Below are 22,105 nucleotides of genomic sequence, written 5' to 3'. Positions count from 1 at the left end.
TCAGCTGACTCGCAGTATCTGCCGTGAGGTGCTGATCCGAGTGGTGGACTGAGAAACAGACGGTACAAGTACAGTAAGGCAGCAATTGGCTTTGTCTTTACAGAGGCGTGATCCCACAGCGACCCACTCTGGAAGAGATCCAGCCCTGCCGCTGGTGCCGCCGGATCCGGCCCAGAGCAGGCCCAGAGTCAGAGTGCTGGCTGGGGGGTGACAGACAAGCAGACGGACAGCAGAGGGCGCTGTAGCTGGGAGTCCAATCAGCCCAAAAAAAGCGTGGAAAGAAAGGAGGAGAGAGAGAGAGAGAGAGAGAAGAAGAGGAAGTGGAACTGGATGCAGAGGGAGCGGGAGTGGGGCTTTAAGTGCCAGCAGGTTAGATTCTTCCTCTGCTTAAAGCATGGAGGAGCAGCAATCAATGAATGCAGTCTTACTCATATGCATTCATTCTCTCGCTCACACACACACACACACACACACACACACACACACACACACACACACACACACACACACACACACACACACACACACACACACACACACACACACCATCCTAATCACACACTCATCCTGTCCTCTTTTCTCTATGCTGTACTCAGTACAGATTTTTCTCACAACACCCTCATCTGTACTCAGTTCAGGGTCAGTGGTGTCCGAGCAGCAGAGCAAAGCATTTGTAATGACACGTGCCTTGGCAACATGACAGCTTTAAAAAAAAAAAAAAAAAAATGAAAAATAATATTTTTTTTAAGACGTCAGAGAACACTCCCTCCCCCCCCCCCCCCCCAATCGCGTGGTTTGTGTTCGGGGCATGTGTGTGTTTTGAGAGAGTGCACGTGTGTGAGTGGCCCTGGATTTGGTTTACAGCTGTGGGCGAGGCCCCGTGGAGATTTAGGCAGTCCAATCAGAGTGGAGGGAGGGGCTGAGATGCTCCAATCAAAGTCTAGCTGAGACACAGTTGCCCCAATCAGAGTGCAGAAAGGGGCGGGTACACACGTCCCACCCCCAATACCCTCTCCACTCACACATACATCTCGTGTTACCTGAGTACCCACCACAACCCCCCTGTCAGCGAATGCAGGTGAGTACGTATGTGTTCTTGGGGTATACACAAGCATGCCAACTCAGTACCCTCACAGATGTGTGGGGGTGTGAGCGAACGTTGAGGGGGTTGAGCTCTATGCAAATGCGCCAACTTCTGAAAGCAGTGCAGCAAATGCTATTCACCCAAGGGTCTGGAGAGGGTTTCGCGGGAGCTTCATGAACACTTCATCAGGCAGATGTTGAGGCAAGAGTTCACTTTTCTTTGTTTGGAAGGGGTGATTTTTCTTTCTTCTTCTTCTTCTTTCACCGCCTCCTATCATTTGAGTTTGGTGCGCACCTGAAGCAGCGTGGGTTTCTCGTCCAAGATGCGCACGAGCAGCCTGTCGATGTAGTCCTCCAGGTCACGAATCACCAGCTTGGTCTTACGGATCTCCGTCTCTCGCTTCTCCAGCAACACCCCCCGATGTTCGAACTCGGCCCGCTCTCGCTGCAGGTCCCCCTCCCGTTGAAGCAGCAGTGAAACCAGCTCACTGTGGTTCAGGTGATAGTACGAGCCGCCCCCCTCTACCAGATTCTAGATGACCAATGGGAAGACAGAGAGGGGTAAACGAGACTGAAACTGACAGACCTTGTCTGAAGAATGTCAACGGTATATCAAAAATTAGCATGTTTCAAAATCATCTACCTTTTTAAAAATATGTATAAAAAAAAAAGCAAGACAGACAAAAGAGACAGAAATTCCAAACGGAGTCTAGTTAGGCTCTGATTAATTAAGGAACAGGATAGACTTGTGACCTTCAGTGGCCTTCTGTGGGAGAATACCTTCTTGTCAGTGTCCTGACTGCGACCTGGATGAATGGAGGATTTGAGCTTCTCAAGCACCGAGCGACTTTCCGGCTTCCTCTCCTCTCCTGGTGGGGTTAGTGGCTTCACAGGGTGCGGACTAGCACAGGGATAAAGAGAGACGGACGGACAGGCAGACATAAAGGGAGAATGATAGGGGTGTGTGAGGTGAAGAGGGTGTGTGTATATGTGTGTGTGGGGGGGGGGGGGGGGGAGAGAAAGAGAAATGAACAAAGAGTAAGTATTGATCACCACAATCCATTCCTTATCTGCTCCCTTAGGATTATTATAACACGGTGTGTAGGCTACTACGTTGTGTAATCCTAAAAAACAAGCACAACAAATATGCACATTTTCTCACCTACCTTTGACACACACACACACACACACACAGACACACACACAGACACACACACACACACACACACACACACACACCCCCCTATGGAGCCCGTGGCTGCTGTGTATTGGGGGGCCCAGTTGGCGTGAGACCCAGGAGAGGGAAAGGAGGGGGGTAATAATTATCCCTTCAGTCCTGATTCCACCTGCTAATTGGGCCGAGCCTCCTGTTCCCCTCCAGTCACCAACACATAGAAGAGAGGTGTGTGTAGTAGTGGGTGTGCACTCGCACACACACACAGGTATGTATATATGCGTGAGTGTATATGTCACTGTGTGTGCGTCTGCGTCTGCGTCTGTGTGTGTGTGTGTGTGTGAGAAAGAGTGTGAAAGTGAGTGAAGGTCAAGAGGGACTTTCCAGAAGCAGAATGGAGGGGGACAGAAATGAATACTGAGCAGAAATAAAGGATCCCAGACTCACACCAGAACACACTTAGAGAAAAGAGTGCATTCAGCAGAACGAAACAGCCTCACCCACCAAGCCAAAGCATTATAGAATCCTTTTGAAAAACCACATGCACCCATAACATCAACCTCTCCAAGAAATATCACCCACAGTGCTCCCAGATGTTACAAGAGCCAATCAGAGTACAGACCTATTCAGTGTCACAGAGGATCACCATGACAGTGGCAAAGGGGAAGGAGGTGGCTTTGCAGTCCAAAAGCTTTCACAGAGCTCAAGGAAAAGTGCACGTGTGAAAGCTTTCACCACAGTGGCAGTCCACAAAAACCTGCTGTCTCATCACACCTCTACACACTACCATGCAGCCTCACCTGGCGATCTGATTGGATGCCTGATGATTCTCCTGGGAAAAGACTGCCTGCGGTGCACCAATCATATCTCTGGCAATGGACAAGGGGGTGGCACCATATGATGTCACCAGAGCAGGGGGGATAGCAGAAAAAGACAAGGGAGAGCAGTCTGCAGCAGGTGTAGAAGAAGCAAGGGGCAAAGGAGACTGCAGATCAGGTGTGAAGGTCAGTTTGAGGTCATTTCCATGTTTTGGCTTTGGCTTTGACTGACAGCTATCAAAGACAGATGCTACTGAATGGAAGCAGTCACCATTAGAGGCACCCATGACCTCAGTAAACCTCTGTAAAGGTTTCCCAGTGCTTCCCATGACAGCAGGTTGCTCCTGACTACTTTCGAGACAAGGGTGTGTGTCTGTTTGAGGGGAAAGAGGCTGTAAGTGTGTGATGACCAAATCTTGAGATATGGATGAAGAGGGTGGGGTTCCATCAGACACACCCACACTAAGGTCAGGCTGTGATTGGCCAGTATCGTCTTCCACTTCGAGCCATGGGAGGGTGCTAAGGTCATTTTGATCCTCAGAGGCCGCTGCGGTCAACCAAGTCGAAGCAGAAGCCCAACCCTCATTTAAGATGGCGGCCCCTGCTTCAGACATTTCCTTGTTTTCCCCTGTGCTTCCCACTACTGCCAAGTTTTCAAAATTGGCCCAATCAACTGGAAATGCACTCAAGTCCCGAACTTCACTTTCCCTTGTAAAAGGAGATTCAGAGACTGAATCTTTTGGAAGCATGTCAACTCTACCATCAACTAAAGGATTCATCTCAGTATCTTTGGTTGCTGGCACCTCTTGTAATAGGACAGACTTTGGCATGTCTCTCTGGGTCAGGTCAGAATTTGGCACAACTCCGTCTGTGAATTCATAATTTGGCAAGGGTTCAGCAGTTCGATCACATGCTAGCATAGGTTGTTGGGAAGGCCACTGTTCGGACACATCTTTCTCTTTTAGACTGCTTGTCCAGATAATGTCTCCTAAGAGGTCTTCTTTTGCCACAATGTTCTCCATAAAATCATCCTTCTGTATCATTAGTGAGGAATTTTGATTTGGAATGGCGTCTTGAGGAATGGAATTTGTTGGCAGAGAGAGATGAGAAGTCACATCTGTTGGCACTGTTGAGTTCATTTGATTCCTGGTTAGAGAAGACCGTGGTGAAAGGTTGAATTGGGAAACACCATCATCTCTGAGGAGGTCATGTATCTGCATGGGTTGTTGACGGGGGTCTTGTAAGGGCTGGGTTTTCACAGCGAGATCATAAGATGCTATTAGCTGTTCCATGGGGTCCTTTGCTGTTATAAATGGCAGTGAGCGCTGGGAACAAAGAGATAGATGACGCGGAGGAGAACTGCAGGTGTGGTAACATTCAGACTCAGCACTTTCATATAGGAGGCTGCCGAGAAACTGAGTTGACTGAGGTGCAAGCAGCAGATCTTTATTGGGGCTAAAATTACTATTGTGGCTAGAAGCACAGACACTGCCAGAGTTTAGGCTGAAAAAGGGATTACTAGTAGCACAATGGCTATCATCAGAGCCTATGCTAACAAGGGGGCTAACATAAGCATCTGAATCAATGCTATCAAAAGGGCCAACACTGCTGTTAGCATTGACATTTGAGCTAAGGCTTACAGAGGGCAGAAAGCTGATGGGACTCTCCAAGACCTTATGATGTAGTGTCTCTAGCTCGTCCGTACCAACGCTGGTAGGTAAATGCTTGTCCACTGGGGACATGGCCTGTAAAGCGCTCATGGGACTGGATGACAGCTCACTACCTTTCAGTACAGCTGAATCACCGGTGAAGTGTGACTCTGAAGAGATAAGACCCTCGCCAGGCGAGGAGGCCGTGATGCAGATAAGCGATCCGGAAAAAGGGCTCTCTGCCTCGAGGGAATGATCCATAATATGCTTGTCTGTGGACACACTTTCAGGGCCTGTTCTGTTCAATGCCTGTACAGAATTCCCCACAAATGGGCCCACATTCTCCCAGCCAAAATCCTCACGCTCCCTCTCTACCCTGGAGCTGATTATCTGCTTTGATGTGCTATCGGAGTGATTCACGAATACTAGAGCAGCCTCCTCCACAGCAGGTCCACGGACCCATTCTTTCATTTCTACATCACCTGCCTCTGTTCTGTCCTTCTCTTCATCCTGCTCTCCTTTGGCTTCCTGATGTGAGCTCTTCAGACAGGTTGGCAAAGGGTCACTGGCCGCCGGGTGGTCTAACTCCTGCCCTGAAGAGTCAGACATGATGGTGGAGGGCTCCAGTGTGTCATCTGAGCTCATCTCGCTGGAGGCAGATCCCTTCAGCTCCCTGTAGGCGGATACCCTCAGCTCCCTGGAGGGAGTGAGCATCATCTCTTTGACCTCTGCTCTAGGACTCAGAGAGATAACCGTTCCAAGGGCAGCCTCTGTTGTATTTAAATCAATCCCAAGAGGCAAAATGGCCGACTCCATTTCTCTAGACTTGTGGGCAAATCCTTCAAGAGTTCCAGCCATTTCCACAGACATGTCTGGTAGTCTTAGCCAAGAGGTGGTAGAGCCAGCCAGCTGTGAGTTTGAGACATTGCCAAGAGGCATTTGGCTGAGGGAGGTTTCATTCAGGCATGTTTCTGGACGCGTCAGTATGTCCATCTGGTCCTGTAATAACCCTGGACAAAGGCAGGCTAATTTGTGCACATCACTTAACTCCATATTGAAATTCTTAGGTAAAGGGGTCTGTGATACATTAGGGCTTAGCTGTAAATGGTCCTGAGTGTTAACAGTACTAGTGTTAGTCAGAGCAGCAGTATTAGTGTCCTTTTCGATGTTTTTCTGTATTTGGAAGTTTGTGTGTATTGAGGGCTCAGGACACATGGACACCTGAGGTTTGTCCCCAGACTTCCATTGCTGAGCTTTATTGGCGTCAGGAATGAAAGGGTTAAAGTGCACTCCTTTTGATACAACAGTCACTTGAGGTAGAGTCTTTCCCTGAGCACCACCTGGCAGGGTCTCTTCTGTGATTGGACACTCTTGGTGATGGGAGGAGCCAGAAAGCAAGACGGAAGGTGCAGAGCTGGAGAAACAGGTCAAAGCAGGAATGTTAGGAGTTAGTGCCGTATCAACGTATATCTCTTGAAAGAAAGGATTTTGCTGGAGGAGGGAAAGGAAAGGATTGGTGGAGGAGAGAGGTGGAGGAGAGGTGAAGGGGTTAGTGTGACAAAGCGGTGCGAGCTGAGAAAGTTCGGTAGGGCTGAAAGATGGGTCGGGGGTTGTGTCGGAGCCAGGATCACCCTGAGACACCAAACAGCTGGAAAGGAACACACACACATATAGTCCCAGATGTTAAAGACTCCACCCAGATAAAACCAAAACAACTAGACTAGACTCACAGGAAAAAAAACAATGCAATATAGGACATCCTGATGAGGGGCTCTTTAGCTAATCTAGTTGTATACAACTTTTCAGTTACAAAAAAAAACAGCCAGGGGTTTCTTCTATGGAAAAGGTTATTTGTGCCAGTATAACCACTCTTCCTGTAAAGACTCCACTGCAGAACACCTTTTCTCAAAATGTGAGCCCGTGATTTAAATTCAGCCTCATTTACTGTTGACTATGTTTAGACTATACATCAATTACATTCATGGAACTTGACAAAAGACAAGTACTATTTTTCAAAATAAACGCCACAATGAGACTACTGTGAAAGACTGTCGTCACTTTTCATGAAAACAGGTAGACTTTTCCCAACAGTGTCAGACAACTGGATGGCTTACCTATCACTCTTATCAAGGCTGGTGTCTTGCTAACAGTAATGTCTATGACATTTCCATTACCAAATGAGAGTAGTTTCTTAACGGGACATTAATGAGAGATCTATAATTGATGGTCCATTTGACAAATTATGAATACAATTGTGTTGGTTGCAAATCTCTAAAGAGCCCCTGATGAACTAATACATGTTGGAATCATATTAATTAAATTCAGTTAGGTATGCTAAATAAACATTAGCTTAACCAGTGAAGTCAATATAAGCATTAGTATACTTAATGTTGCCATTCCTCAATCACTTATTATATATTAATAATTGTGCTAGGTTAGGGTGCTCTAAAGGAAGTGGCCATTCACACTTTGAGTTCAACAAAACACAATGAGAAGACGACATCCTGTCACATTTCCTGATTAAACTCGCATGCTTGTATGTTGTGAGAAAAATTTCATCTTTGATGCTTAGCATGTAAACTACATAGAAAGTCACTGGTCCAGGCAAAGTGCTATGCCAGAGAGGATTTTATAAACAATACTCTATACGCTATTATGCATTGTGGATCTTTAAACACAACAGCAACACTCAAATATGCTCAAGCACGTGTTAAAGTTATTATGGCAGTTTCTGTAGATCCAAAGAGATCTGATATAAAACAAAAAACTTTTATCTATTGACTGTTTGGCTACAGCCAAGTGTTTCAAAGTTTTGTTCATCAAACATACGTTGAACACAAGGAACTTCTTTTCAGCAAAAACTCGCCCAGTTTATAGTAAATAGACTGGAAATCCCCTGGTACACTAAGAAAGAGATCAATCTAGCTACCGTCTAACGGTCATATCCACATGTCCACAAACCAATGTTCTGTCAGCACAGATATATAATTCAATGTCAATATGGCATCATAAAATGTACAGGTGTTAAAGAAATGTACAATATGGGCTTAATCAAAAGAACATGTTGTCATAGAAGACATGCAGACTTAATCATTTTACATTTCTACTATTGCTGTGTTAAACAGCACACAAAGAAATAGCACAAGGACACTAATTGAGCAGACACACGCAAACACACACACACACACATACACACACACAGAGAGGACAGAGGCTAGGGCACCAATACTCAAATACCAGCACATGAGATCTCACTGATGTGTGCGTCCATGTGATTAACACCAGAGTGACGAAGCAGAGAGTGTGACATCTCTTGGCATCTATTTTTAAAATTCCCCTAAGTCCTTCTCAAAGGTGATGACACCCACACCCAACCACACCTACAGGCTTTTTTTTAAGTCGTGCGTGCCCACATACGCAAACACACAAGGTGATTTCCCCATAAACCATTAATAGAGTCTTTATCACACAATGAACAGCATACACACCTACAACGATAAGAATGACAAAGCGTTCATCTATCTGAATTAGTCATGTCAACCAAAGACAACACACATCAGAGCAAAACAGCTGTCTATTAGAGCAGCACATGGTTAAGTGTTGGGTTATGTAACATGGGATTGCCCAAGACACACACACACACACACACACACACACTATTTGTGTCTGCAAGTTCACCCTGAGAAAACCCTATTATACTGATGCGGAGTTCCTGTGAAAAATGATACAGTGAACATGAGGCATTATCAGAAGAGCCACTCACAAGGAGGGCGAAGAAGGAAGAGAGAGAGAGAGACTGAGAGAAGCCAAGCCAGAGGCAGTGAAAAGAGAGAGAGAGAGAGAGAGAGAGAGAGAGAGAGAGACAGACAGAATGTGAATGTGGAAAGAGAAAGCATGGATGGCAAGACTTTACAAACAGTATTTCAGGTCTCCAGGGCAACGCCTCTCTGCAGTGCAGATCTGCTGTAACCAGATCCAGAGCTCAGAGTACGCTAGCATACCAGCCGAGGACCCACAACAAGGAGTCAGGGCTCAATGCTAATAGGCTAATTCCTCACAGAGCAGCTAGCAAGCTAAAGCTAACCCTAACCCAATTCAGAGGGGTATCATGCTTGAGCAGTTAGCATGCTAAAGCTAATCATAAAAAGGCTTTCATCTAGTGCAACTATGCTTCACACAATAATGCAACTTCAACCACTATAATAAAACACCTATCTACACTGTAGGAGTCTCAGAGAGAGGTGGCTTCAATTATGCAAAAAACATTTCTATACAGATGGAGAATTGCTATGGCTTATATAGTCCTAAAATGCAAATATGACCAAATATGGAAAGGAGCCAGCAATGAGGTCTCTAACCTTTACCAGGCGATGACAATGGACCATGGAGTTAGGAAATCTGGGTTTGTTGGTCAAAATAGGAAAATGTTTCTGATATGCAATGACCATCTTTCATGAGAGAAAACATGGTAATCACCAGTCTAAAGGCCTATAACACTTAAAACCTTAAGGTTTCGTGCACAGCACTCGTGCAAAAAAAAAGAAAAAAGGATGTTAACCCTCATAGCAAAACTTACTCAGTTAGTCATAACTATAGTTACAACTGTACCTGAGTGAAAGTAATAGTGTTATTAGTAATGTTACCAATATAGTAATGTTTGTGACCATGAAATGTATTGCCACACTTGATGTTGATGGTTAGAAGTCAGGTAAAAAAAAAAATAGATGATTTTTGGCCTGTAGAAAGCAATAACAGCCATACCCTGATTTTCATATAATACACAAAAGTGTAATATGCAATTCAGCACACACTCACCTGGGTTTGGCCTGGGAGTCCTTCGAGCCAAACCACCCTTTATGCTTCCCTTCCGAAGGGGCTGAAGCAGCGTCGCCCTTGCTCAGGGTTGTCGCCTTGCCTGCTGATTCGCTCCGCCCGTGAGAGAAAATACCCCACTTTTGCTTCTTGACCTCTCCGTTGCCCGTGGTAACCACCGGCGTGGCCTCTTTCTTGAACTGGGCCGCCCTCCTCTCTTCCTCCTCCAGCTTCCCAGCATTCTCGATCGCCGCGGCAATGGCGGCCCTCTCCTCCTCTCCGGCTTTATCCAGCGACCAACGGCGGCCATCCCCCGGCCCCGGGTGTGGTTCCTCCACGTGGTGCGACACCGAGAGGTTCTGGAGGGACAGTGACATGGGCGAAGTCTTCTGCATGGAGCCCAGAGCAGGACCAGGGGCCAGGGACAGGGCCTTGGGCTTGGTCGAGTCACCTGAAGGCTGGGGTTCCTGCTTAAGATTGTGGGGTGATTGAGCGTGCTTGACTGCGTGGCCATTGGCTACGGTGGTGGATGGCGGAGCAGGTGAAATGGTTTCAGGGACCGGGCTCTCGTATGTGAAAGATTGGGGTACAAGGATGGAAATCTCGCACACATCATCATCATATATGTGCTTGTGTGGGGAGACCAGTGGTGAGAGGGCAAGTGTGTGTTCTGAGATAGAGAGAGAGAGAAAAATGGAGGGAAAAAATCACATTAGAAAAGCATTCGATAAACATAGCTCTTCTGGAGTTGCTGCTGCTGTTGTTGGATGATTGCGATGTGTGTGTGTGTGTGTGTGTGTGTGTGTGTGTGTGCTTGTACGTGCGTGCGTGCGTCTAACCTGGGCTGTTGTCCGCCGTGAGGTTGCTGCTGTTGCTGGGCGAGTTGGACAGGTCTGACACCACAACGCTGATCCCTGCCGTCGGGCTCAGGCTCCCTCCCCGTGACGACGACTCACTGCTCTCCGAGCCCAGCGAAGTGGTCGAGCGCGTGTCCGACGACTTCCGCAGTTTACCTCGCAGGAAGAAGTTCCTCATCTTGCTCCGCCTCGCCTCACCACCCTCGTCGTCCTCGTAGAACTCCTCCCCGCCGCCGTCGCTTGGCAACCGGCCCCGCATTCTCGACAGCGCCCCGTAGCCGCCAGGGATGATGGCGGACGCAGAGTCTTCGTCGCCAAGGTTCATCTTTCCACGAATTCGCTCCTTGAGCTTGCCGAAGGCAGAATGTGGCTTGTCCTTCATGGATAGGTCGTACATGCTGGCCGTCAGGTTGTGCCGCGTGAACTGCACCGTCACCTGCACCTCCCCCCGCTCCTTCTCCTTCTTGCCAGTCTTGGAGTGCAGACAGTGCCATCTATGCAGAAAGACACGAGCACAAGACACAGGGAACCATTAGGACACCACCATATTCTAGTACGTTTACCCTCAGCCTACCGTCTTTTGTACATACTTCCAGCAGGTTTCACAAGACACAGGGAACCATTAGGACACCACCATATTCTAGTACGTTTACCCTCAGCCCATCTTCTTATGTACTTCCTTTCAGCAGGTTTGTTTTCCACATAGCACAGAGGGAACCACAGAACATGACGAGAGTAGAATGGACAGTCCTATTCCCAGCAATACTATATACACTTTCAAAAATAAAAGAGCAACTGTAATCTGTGCAGGAGGGCATTGATGATGTGCTTTGTTTGAAATCTCCTCAACCCATGACTGTTGAATAAATTAAGGGAATAATGTGTTGACATGTTTACTAGTAATCAAAGGGTCATTGAGATCCCAAAGGAGGAGGTCCAGGACATGGAAGAATGGTCCTTATGCCCATTATCTTCTCCTCTTCATTATGATGCTGCCAGATCCTATGCAGCACACGTACCACCATCCTCCTCCTGTACTCGTGTCTTCCAGCAGGTTTGACTTGCAGCAGCCTTTAACATTCACATGCTCCTCAGAGGTTTCATAAGCCTGATCAGCAGTATTATAATAGGGTTGCAACCTAACGCCATAAGAAAATAAATTGAGCCGGGATGCTGGGCACTCCTGTTGTACTCCATACAGCTGGAAGCATACGCCCAGCTTTAGGTCATTTTGTGTCCTGTCTGACTGCATTTCATTTTAAGCACAGCAGCCTCGATGTTTGCTCAACAACGGCTGGATGTTGTGCACACGGTTTTAGTTCTTCTATTTTATACCTGAGGTGAACCACCACAGCAGTGAAACAGACGCCGCGGTGAAATCAGCCATGCATTATTGACCCAACTGCACGTTGTGACATTCAGCTACATATCTCATCGCAAAGGAAGTAACATTTCTTCATTTCCCATCAGCATAGATTAGCCTGTACACAGCAGCCATACCCATAATTCAAAATCCCTGTGTTAAGAGTTGCCTGGGAAATAAAACAGGCTGACCAATGATTAAGCATGGGCGGGGCAAATAGCTGACTGACAGAGCATTGCACCTCTGATTGGCCTGATTAGCTCTGCAATACGGTCGTCATGACAGCTACAGCTAGTACAGACGTACACTACCATTTTTATTTCATTTATGCCTGAGTTCTCCTCATAAACTTGAACTGTGTTTGTGTTTGAACTGTGTTTTAAAAGTTATACTACAAGGGCTGCTTTTTTTCAGTGAATGCCTATTTCCTCAATGACACAAATACAACACAAGTGTGCTTTCGCTACATTTTACTTCTCCACTGTATCATGTTGGAGGAACAATTTAGCTTTTCCCCCCAAGGCACAGCTCCACTTAGGAGACATAAGTAAGAGATATATCAGCCAATATGAAACATGATACACAAAGTGTAGATAACATTATACTCCACTCATTAGCTCAAGACAGGTTACACCCAGTGACATCTTCAAAGGTGAGATTGTGAGAATGTGTGAAACTATATGGACTGAGAGAGAGAGAGAGAGAGAGAGAGAAAGAAAGAAAGAAACATGACTACTTCTAAAAGTTTCAAATGGGAAATACAGATTAATGCTCTAAATTCAGGAGGTATGTGAGAGCCACAGATTATCTTAAGCGTCAGTGGGATTTGTGTGTGTGTGTGCGTGTGTGTGCGTGTGCGTGTGTGTGCGTGTGTCTGCACACTTTAGAAAATAAAGGGCTTAGGCTGGTTATAACACAATGACTGAAAGAAAGTACTGTTGTAGAGGAAAAGGCTTAGCAGCGACCTCATACCAGGAGTGGAAAAACAAGCTGTGGTCAAGGAAAGGGGGAAGAATTTAAACCCCACCATTAGGTATGTTTACAGTTAACCGTCCTCATCCAGGCTTGCACACAGGGCCTTTCTAAAGGAAAGTTTCTTAAATTAGTGCTTCAGCACAACACAGATGAAGGATTTCTCAGGAGTCACTGCTGTAGGGCCATCTGAGACTCTTCAAACACAGACAAACCTGATCATCCACATTATCCACGCCACAGCTAATATGTTCCTGTTCACAACACAAACCTGCTCTGGGACAGCCACACCTGTGCATGCACGCACACATGCATGCACAATTATGAGTTTAATACAGTTTAATACATTCTACACTTCAAGTATACTCAAAGGAAACCTTCCCCAAAGATTCAGCTTTGCATTTCAGCATTATATAAAGGTCACCTGGCTCCTGAAAATTCAACAGTTGTTCTAGACACCTCATCATAGACTTGGGCACACTTGGGTCTTCTGTACGCCACAGTTCAGGCAGACGTGAGAAAAATAACTTGAAACATGAAAATCACCTGATCCCTGAGAATTCTAATGAATGAGTGACCTAATAAGAGGACAAAAGGGAGGGAACAAAAAAACTAATTTCTTGACTATTTCTGTTCCGTGGTTCATTATTCATTTCCTGTGATCGACGGGGACTGAGACGTCTGCCGTGGGACTTCAGTGTGAGCATGAGGAAGACTGTTCTTACGGTGAAGAGTGCTGCCATGTTCAAAGGGGAAGTGTACAAAAGGGTTAGAGGCTTCTTATCTTAGATCTGTGCTTTCGGTCATCCTTCTCTTATTTTTTCTCCTGTCTCTCAGTTCCTCTTGCACATTGTTACCCGTCCTCCACACACCCGTTCACTACTTGCAGCAGTCAAATTCACTTTGTATCTTTCTCTTAGATTCGGTCACTGTGTTCTGTTTACATCACTAAATCGACTTCTCACTTGTGTGTAGGTCAGTAATGCACACCTCTAGTATCAGGGTTATTAAGGGTACACAGCCCCTCAGGTTACAAGCTTCTCATAGTGCTCAAACCTGACCAACCAGACTCATTGTAACCCCTCACCAGACCACAAGCATGTACACACACACACACACACACACACACACACACACAGCTGGATTTAATTTCAAACCTCCCAAGTGTCCACAACCCTTAAAAGAAAGTGATGTGTTGCATATTGTTTACGCATTTTTTTTGTTTTCCTTCAACCCACAAACACACACAACTGCTGACAAAGGTAGGAGGTGGAGAGAAACGAGTGGTCTCATTTCAGTCAAAAATTGTGTGCTCAGCTATTGTGGAATACTCAGACACACACACACACAGCACAGAGAAAGATTTTTTTTTTTTTTTTTACTTTCATGCAAAGTCCACTATTTGTAGACCCACAGCTGCAGCACTTTCGCTGATACAGACAAAGCTCCAGTCCACACACACACACAGAGCAGACATAAGTTGGCCTGAAATCCCTTCCCCGGGATACTGTGTCTTTCCTGTGTCTTGTTACCATGGGAGCTAAAAATCCTGGAGCAAACACTCCTCTTAAAAACACACGGCGATTGATTTCCCCTAACCAAACATAATTGGATTACACTCCAAAAATAGATTTAAAAAAAAACATTAAAAAGGATTTTTGTGAGCTGTCGTTGGGAATATGACTTCCCTTAATTCTGTCTCTGCTGCTAAACACTCACTCCCTTTCCAACACATAAAAACCTGGTTTGGAAACCTGAACCCAAAGATTTTTCTCTCACACACACACACACACACACACACGACTCAGATCCCTGGCCTGAAAATGGCCTCAGATCCCTGGCCTCTTACAAGTACACTCTGCCGAGATCAGTCATTCGCAGATGGTGAAATTCAGCAGTTTCAAGCCACCTGCCAAAGCCATACTCAACCCTTATGACTGACTACCAACACCAGACTTACAGATTTGACCCTAGCAGAGATACAGTCCCCCCCATTTGCCCCATGGCAAGTTACCCTTTACAATGAAAACAAACCCCAACAAAAACTTAAAAGGAGTTGAGGGTTGAGACAGATCAGATATGCGAGCATAGAAGATGACTAGAATTTTGGCTTAGAAAGTGGGCATAAACAACTTCCAAACCAAAGTGTGGAGTGGGTGCAGACATATTCATACACGCACAGCCCCCACTTCCTCTCTCAGAAATCTTTCCACAAACATCGATTCCCATTTCAGTGGAATAACAGAGAGAGAACATGGGGGAAACTGAAAGACAGAGACGTCAACACACACTCGCACACGTATAACGGTTATGTAGTTCACACGCACACACACACACACACACACACACACACACCCCATTACGCTCCCTCATTCATGCTTAGAAAACAAACATGCCCATATCTGCCATCTTTGAGGGCAGGATATCAAAGGCCCCACAATCACCTCCATCTCCAACAGGAAATCACAGACATTCCTCCAAGCTGTCTGTCTGTCTGTCTGTCTGTCTGTCTGTCTGTCTGTCTGTCTGTCTGTCTGTCTGTCTGTCTGTCTGTCTGTCTGTCTGTCTGTCTGTCTGTCTGTCTGTCTGTCTGTCTGTCTGTCTGTGTGTGTGTGTGTGAACGTGCAAGAGAGAGAGAGACAGACAGAGACCCATATGTTCTACATTCAAGCCGAAATTCACTTTTATGATGACTGCAACATCTACAAGCCATCAACTACAACCAGACAACTCTCTGTTTCTTTCTCTCCCTTTCTCCCCCTGGTCATATCACTCTGAGCCGTGAAGTATTCAACATTGTGCGACACAGAACATTTGCAAAGGCACCCCCCTCCTTCCTTATCTTTTTCTCATCTCGATGCTGTCAGTCTCTTTCTCTCTATTTAAGTGGTCTGCCCTCTCAGTGAGTCTGCCAAAGATCTAGAAACAATGCCCTTCTAATCACACGCATCTCCATCTTCTGTCCCTATATCAAACATATCCCTGTTATCATTTGCTATGACAAAAAAATTCACTATATCTTTTTCCAACACCAAATCAAATGGATCAAATCCAGCAGATTTTACACAAATGCCATATTCGATGTAAGGCGGTTAGGAGCTGTTGATTGGAGTTCACCCGGTCACAGAATTATGATCCTTACAATGATTAATCACATTCCACCACTGCCAACACACGAAAAATACTTAACATCAGTCTGTGGATATAAACTATAGTCGGAGTGCTGATGAGGCGTAACCTATGGTGGTCAGACAATGGTTCTAGTGTGAATGGATCCACCATTATGCCATAAAATTTCAATCAGAAGACGAGGGCTGGCCTTGCTTTGGTAATTGATCGAAATAAAATAAATGAAAGCAACAGTAAGAGGAGATGCATAACGTCTTCTAAATCCATTTCTTGGCTCGGGGATTTTCTTCATTTCCTGTCTCCCACTGTTGGGTTCTCCTAACCTTCTCAGTCTCTTCCTTCTTCACCTGCATCAGAATGTGACCTGTGACCTGTGACCTGAAGAGCATGACTCAGTGCAATACCCAGTGGGTCAACACTGAGGTGAAGGTACACAAGAGCAGCGAGAGGGAGAGAGAGAGAGAGAGAGGTGAAGGTAGAGGAAAAACAAAACCAAAAAGGAGAGAGGGGAAATAACCAAAGTGTGACAACCCCAAAGGTCAACACTGTATGTTTGCCAACCTTGGAGCATGAAATGTGTTACTGAAATCTCACACTGAGCTGGACGCCCACTGGCATACCTCTCAATGCTTGCTCTCTCTCACTCTCAGTATATATATATATATATCTCTTCTCTCTTGTACACACACACACACACACACACAGACACACACAGTACATCAATCTGCATACAGAGTGGGTGTTTCCAGATGCCTGTCCCTGTCATTACAGTAAACCCACCTATGGCCATTTCCCCAACAAGTTCTCCCTCCCTCTCTATCTCTCTCTCTCTCTTTATCCATCTCTCTCTATCCATCTATCTATCTCTCTCTATCCATCTCGCTTTCTCTTCCCAACACACAAACATGCTCATCAGCACTGCTTGGAGCTCTCAGACCCCCTGCATCAACTGGCACCCTTTTCCTGGCACAATAAAGGTTGTCATGGAGACATGCCAGCTGCCCCCCTGTCCTGGCACTGACCATCTGGTCCCAGGTCAACAGTAGAGGAACATACAGCCCTCTCTCTCACCTCTGTCTGTGTCTGAAGTAAGAGAGATATATTGTGTGTGTCATGTAAGAGAGAGAGAGAGAGAGAGAATCAAGTAAGAAAGGGAGAGAGAATGTGTGTCAAGTAAGAGAGAGAGAGAGAGAGTGTGTGTCAAGTTAGAAAGGGAGAGAGACTGTGTGTGTCAAGTAAGAAAGCTAGAGAGAGTGTGTGTGTGTGTGTGTGTGTGTGTGTGTGTGTGTGTGTGTGTGTGAGAGAGAGGGGGACAGACAGAGCAACAGAGAGGCAGCCAGGCAGATGACAAGTCTGTGTGGTTAAAACAGCACAAACTTGTAAACAAACCCTACCCTTAATAATCCCAACACTGATTCTGACCTCACCTTTCTAGTGTCCATAACCCTTGTCTGACCCAGCCTACCATCCACAAATCCTGGGCCAGCACCTCACACCCTACATGAGTCAGTTGGCAGCCAGACAGCTGACCTTCTTTCTGCTCAGAGGCATTTACACTTCCTGGTTGGAAGACCTTTGCAGGAAGTACAGGTCTAACACCAGACCAACCTTATATGGTTTAATCTTCCTTTCAGTCGTGCTCCTTCACTCATATACTGAAATAGTGTTCAAAACAGCGCTCTTGACCATTAAATTAAGGACCCCACAAACCTATGTGGATGTCTATATCTATTACAGAGACTTTCTTAAGACATATAATCAACACTGATCGTCTTTACCAAGAGCTTAAACAAAATCACTAAACTATCAGCACCTGACACACAGGAAAAGACCAGCCAGGCTGGTTACTCTCTGGAAGTAGTCCCAGCCCTGAGTAGAAGCATCTGTATTTATTTGGGTGTGTGCAGAGTTATTCCTGATTGTTTTGGGCTGGGTTTCCCTGGGTGCTAAGGTTAGGTGGGGTATTCTCCACCCTTGCAGCGTAAGAGAATCTGTCTTTAGCCCTGACCGCTCATATTACATAACCCAAATGCTGAGTGGGCTCTGCTGGTGTCCCAAAGACGCATTATTCACTGGGCTGGTCCACACTGCGAACAACACACCTTTTCCAGGGCCGCAGCCAAAAGTAGTCTACTGTCTAAACACGTTTTATTTAGGTCAACGACGGGGAGCTCCGCAGGTGCACCTCTGCCTTGTCTTATAATCGACCTCGCGCGCGAGTGATCGCGCTGTGGAACGGAGGAGGGCGTGACTGCAGAGGAGCGGAATGCAGCACTCTCCGCGAGCCTTCACATCATCCACCGTGAGGCCTCGGGAGAACGACTAAAAGCGGTAGCCCAAACCGTCGGTAGCAGAGCACCATCACCACAACCACCCCATGTTTAATTTCCAAACGGCCTTATGCCCCGAGTACCCAAGCGGTCTGCACACGTAACGTACAATAGAAACTCTTAAATAATTAATTAACAAGTTAGGCCTAGATATAAACACATAAAAAGGAAAGAGTGTGGGCTATTTCCAAAGACAAACCTACTCTTTTCTCATGGATATGCGGTCCTGGAAAGCCTTATCCAGAGGAATGACTGCTTGTCCGAGAAAGACATCCAAACCGATGAGTGCCCGGTGCATAGCTGTGAGGGTGAGATCACAGCTACCGGGAGCACAGACGTCGCGTCCGCCCGACTCGAGCACCCCTGTCTGGAGCTCAAACGTGCATTCCTCTCCCCACTCCGGGCTTGTGGTCTTCTCCGTGACACACGTGGAGTACTTCTCCTTGCCCACCTGAATGATAACATAGGCGTCGTTGGTGCCATGCTTGCCCTTCGCGCGCAATCCACGGGCCCGGAGTACTGTCACCTGCACATGAGTGGGCACCCACCGCTGCTGCTCATCGTCCGTAATTGCTGAGGACATGTCCGCATGTACGCAGGTACCGGGGAGCTCCGGTCACCGGCGTGTCCCGGTTGCCTTCGTGGTGTCGGGTGAAGCCAGCCTAGCCCCGGTACTAGCCCCGGTACTCGCCGCGCCTCCGCATCGGCAGTTCAATGTTATTTAAGCGTCTGTGAGCAAAGTACCGGCGCCCCCGTGCCCTGTGTGAGTCTGCTACGGCTCTATGTTCGAGCGTGTTCACTGTTTCTCCTCTCGACGGACGGGCACGCTCTCATCTGCAAAAGCAGCGAACTGACGTCACCCGTCTCCTCACCGCAGCATAAGGAAGTGACTAGAAGCAGTTAGCCGGCTACCCCTGATAATACACACTTGCCGGAAATGTAAATGTTGTCAGTCCATCACAGCATCTTGAAATGTTCTCCCTTCTGCGGTAATGTGTGCAATAACGAACGAAGCGGAATCCGAGACGATATTTTTGGAAAGAAAATGTGACCGTGGCTGAGTGCTCCACGGTGGCGGTTGCAGGTGGAAGGAATCCACATGATGACATGGCAATGATGCAGATACGCTGAACACCACTCTAAAACTTTTCTGAATCTGGAAAGAATTTCTTTAATGTATTTTTGTTTGTTGGCTACCATTATCTATTTAATGGACCACTAATAAAACATAAAAAACAAAAATTAAAACACGTCACACATTATTTTGTAAACGCCCTAATCTTTCAAGGGCACTTGTCCCTGTTGTCTTATTTTGGGAACAGTTTGAGGCAAAAAGTTCATTCAGATGGGTTGGCAAGCCAAAGCATATCCTATCTTTTCAGATATCCAAATAGTAAGTATTTTGAATCTGGCTTTATCAGTAGCTAGATATCAAGCTTTAAAAGTTGTATACTGTTAATGAAAGAATTCTAAACAAGTAACCTGGCTGAGCTGTCTCCTACACATAACATGACAAATCATGAATGTATTGCACTGTATTTTTTCTTTTGTTCTGCTGAAAAGTGTGTAAAAGTGAGGTTCGTCACAGCAATAACATGAAGAGGACAAAACTGCGTGTTCTACTTCATGACAGTAAGAATCACCACTCTTGACTGTCTGAGAACATTCATTTCTTCCCCGACCCCAACCTTGCGTTTATATCTATATGAATCACCCATATAAATCATTCTGAAAAGAGTCCTTCCTCCTTTCTGTCCCTCAATCCCAGCACTGAACGTCCTTGCCATAGAGACAACATAGGCAATCACCTCAGGACACATTGTTAAGCTTAGGAGCAGCATATGTTTGCCCAGGGCACCAAGGTGAGGTCTGACAGGCTAGACTTGCCCAGCATCTCATAGTGCAGTCCATGTCACTGTCTTTAATTTAGTGATAGAATGAAAAGCATTTGTGGCGTCATAGGGTGGCCCTGATGTAGCAGTCTGATGAACGCATAAGAGGAATGACCGGGATATCTACACTTGTTGGCATTGATGACAAACGGCGATACTTGAGCCTTTTTCTCCAGGCTGTTGGTCCTGCTTTTGTTACGCATCAGCACTGAACAGCCCTCTCCAGTGGCTGATTTGTTGTGCCTGTTTGACAGACAGTGAGAGGCAGTATTTAGCGAAGGTTATACAGTTGGACACAGACACATTGCTGAATCAAAAGACAAATGTATTTATAGGAATGCCATTCTAATTCTAATTCTAATTCTAATAACATTAAAGCTGACATTCTCTGCATTTGCAGTTCTAACCCTTTCAAATACTATAGCACCCCCTCTATGCACCATGCTCATTTGTCCTTGATAGAAAGTGGTTACAACAGCACAACCACCTATTATCATCATCATTATTTTATCAGCCTTTTAGTAACATGTCTTTTGTTCTAGTTCTAGTGCATGGCTGTTAAAACTTTTCAGTAACACAATATAGACATTTGCTGGATTGTGTATCTTTTAGCTGAATGTTTTGCACTTTTCTTACTCACTCTTTTCCCAACCTCTTCTTTCTGTAACCATCACCATCTCGAATGTCTAGATGTGTTTACTTTCCTGTTCAACAACAGACTTCCCTTTCCAGTAACCTCTAACCATTTTTGTTCATTTGGTATGTCCCATGACAGTCACCTCAGGGAGACCGAAGGTAGATTTTTGTCTGTTTACAAAGGCTGATAAAAAAGGTGCTTTTTGGTTCATCTGGAATCTGTTACTAAGTAACCTTCCTCAAATAGGCTCAAAATGACCTAAACCTGCACAAACATGTGACTGAGCTCAATATTAAAGAACTGGTCAAACAAAAACACGTAATGGCACCTTATGTCATCCCTGTTGAAGTTACAGTATCAGGTATAGAGGTTATCTGCTTTTACGGTAGCATTATCATTCCCATCTAAATGAAATGTCTGGAAGCAGGGTAGGTCAGTTTTCCTGAACAACAGGGGGATGCCAGTATTTTGACTACCTCCAGAAAACAAAAACACAAACAAATCAAAGCAGAGGACACCTGTATACAGCATGTCAACTGGACACATCATTCCCTGCAGGAAACCAGCATTGTGCACAAACGGGCTAGAAATTACTTTGTGTTTGTTCTTTGCTTTTTTTAAAGAAAGGTGTTGGAATGTGTTTACATTTTTACAGTTTGAGATATTCATTTTGAATCCACATCCTCCCATCATGTAAAATGGTTTAGGAACAGACTCTGTCTCTTTTAGATTGGTGATGGAAAATCTTTGAGCATTCAGTTTTCACACATCCACAAAGAATGTTGTAATCTGACTTTCTGCAGTCCTCTCCACCTTCAAAACAGGGATACCTCTGTGACAGGAAACTCTATTCCAGCCAAACTCATCCGATGCCCTAAGTTGATCCCTGAACTAAGATGGCTCAGTCCCTCTCCTCAAGCAGACATAATGAATGCAACACACAATCAAGACAAGATCAGAATCATCCAACAACAACTCATTAAGCACAGACATTACACACACAAAAAAGAAGAAAAGTCCCAAAGGAACAAACTACAGATCTGAAGGAAATACAACCTCACTGCAGAAAAGGCAGTCTTGCATTGCATGTAGGCCCTGCATCACTGCAGGAAGTTTTGTTGGCAAAAAGCTAAGAGGGAAGCTTATTCAAAACACAAGCTATGAAGATGAGATATGCACAGTTGACTGCATCCAAAACAATCCTCACTCTCATGGGGTTTTTTCTCTAGCTAACGGTGCATGTCAGGAATCATAGTGCACTGCACAGCTGTGGACGAGTTACTGCTTGGTGCAAAGGAGGGGTTTGACATGAAAGCTGATTACCTAACAGGATGATGGATTCTGATGCAAACACCAACACTTGTAAAAGGACCAGGAAGGCAAAGTCAA

At 45.7% G+C, this 22,105-nt stretch overlaps 1 protein-coding gene across 2 annotated transcripts; it reads right to left on the bottom strand.

The window, feature by feature from the left end:
* Positions 1–1,327: 1,327 nt before the first annotated feature.
* rab11fip5a (RAB11 family interacting protein 5a (class I)) lies at positions 1,328–20,835 on the bottom strand. 2 transcript variants are annotated; one of them, XM_031579943.2, is made up of 7 exons: positions 20,720–20,835; positions 18,391–20,322; positions 10,376–10,887; positions 9,540–10,206; positions 3,058–6,138; positions 1,864–1,984; positions 1,328–1,615 (listed from the first exon to the last, which is right to left on the bottom strand). In XM_031579943.2, the coding sequence occupies exons 2-7, from the start codon at positions 18,768–18,770 to the stop codon at positions 1,358–1,360; spliced, it is 5,019 nt and encodes a 1,672-aa protein (XP_031435803.1). In that variant the 5' UTR covers positions 18,771–20,322; positions 20,720–20,835; the 3' UTR covers positions 1,328–1,357. The 2 variants fall into 2 exon arrangements, with proteins under 2 accessions (XP_031435803.1, XP_012682211.2); XM_012826757.3 differs by lacking the exons at positions 3,058–6,138; positions 20,720–20,835 and having other exon boundaries at positions 18,391–19,301.
* Between the last annotated feature and the right edge of the window lie 1,270 nt (positions 20,836–22,105).

This window comes from Clupea harengus, chromosome 14 (assembly GCF_900700415.2).
Source record: "Clupea harengus chromosome 14, Ch_v2.0.2, whole genome shotgun sequence".
NCBI classification, from domain to species: Eukaryota; Metazoa; Chordata; class Actinopteri; order Clupeiformes; family Clupeidae; genus Clupea; species Clupea harengus.
The sequence above is the reverse complement of the archived record's forward strand: the minus strand, read 5'-3'. Positions and strand labels throughout refer to the sequence as shown.

Coding starts and splice junctions, on each gene's coding strand:
- rab11fip5a (XM_031579943.2), bottom strand. CDS start 18,770: ATGTCCTCAGCAATTACGGACGATGAGCAGCAGCGGTGGGTGCCCACT. Junction 10,888..18,390: donor CGCATATCCATGAGAAAAGA/GTAGGTTTGTCT, acceptor CTTTCTGCATAG/ATGGCACTGTCTGCACTCCA. Junction 1,616..1,863: donor GTCAGGACACTGACAAGAAG/GTATTCTCCCAC, acceptor TTGGTCATCTAG/AATCTGGTAGAGGGGGGCGG.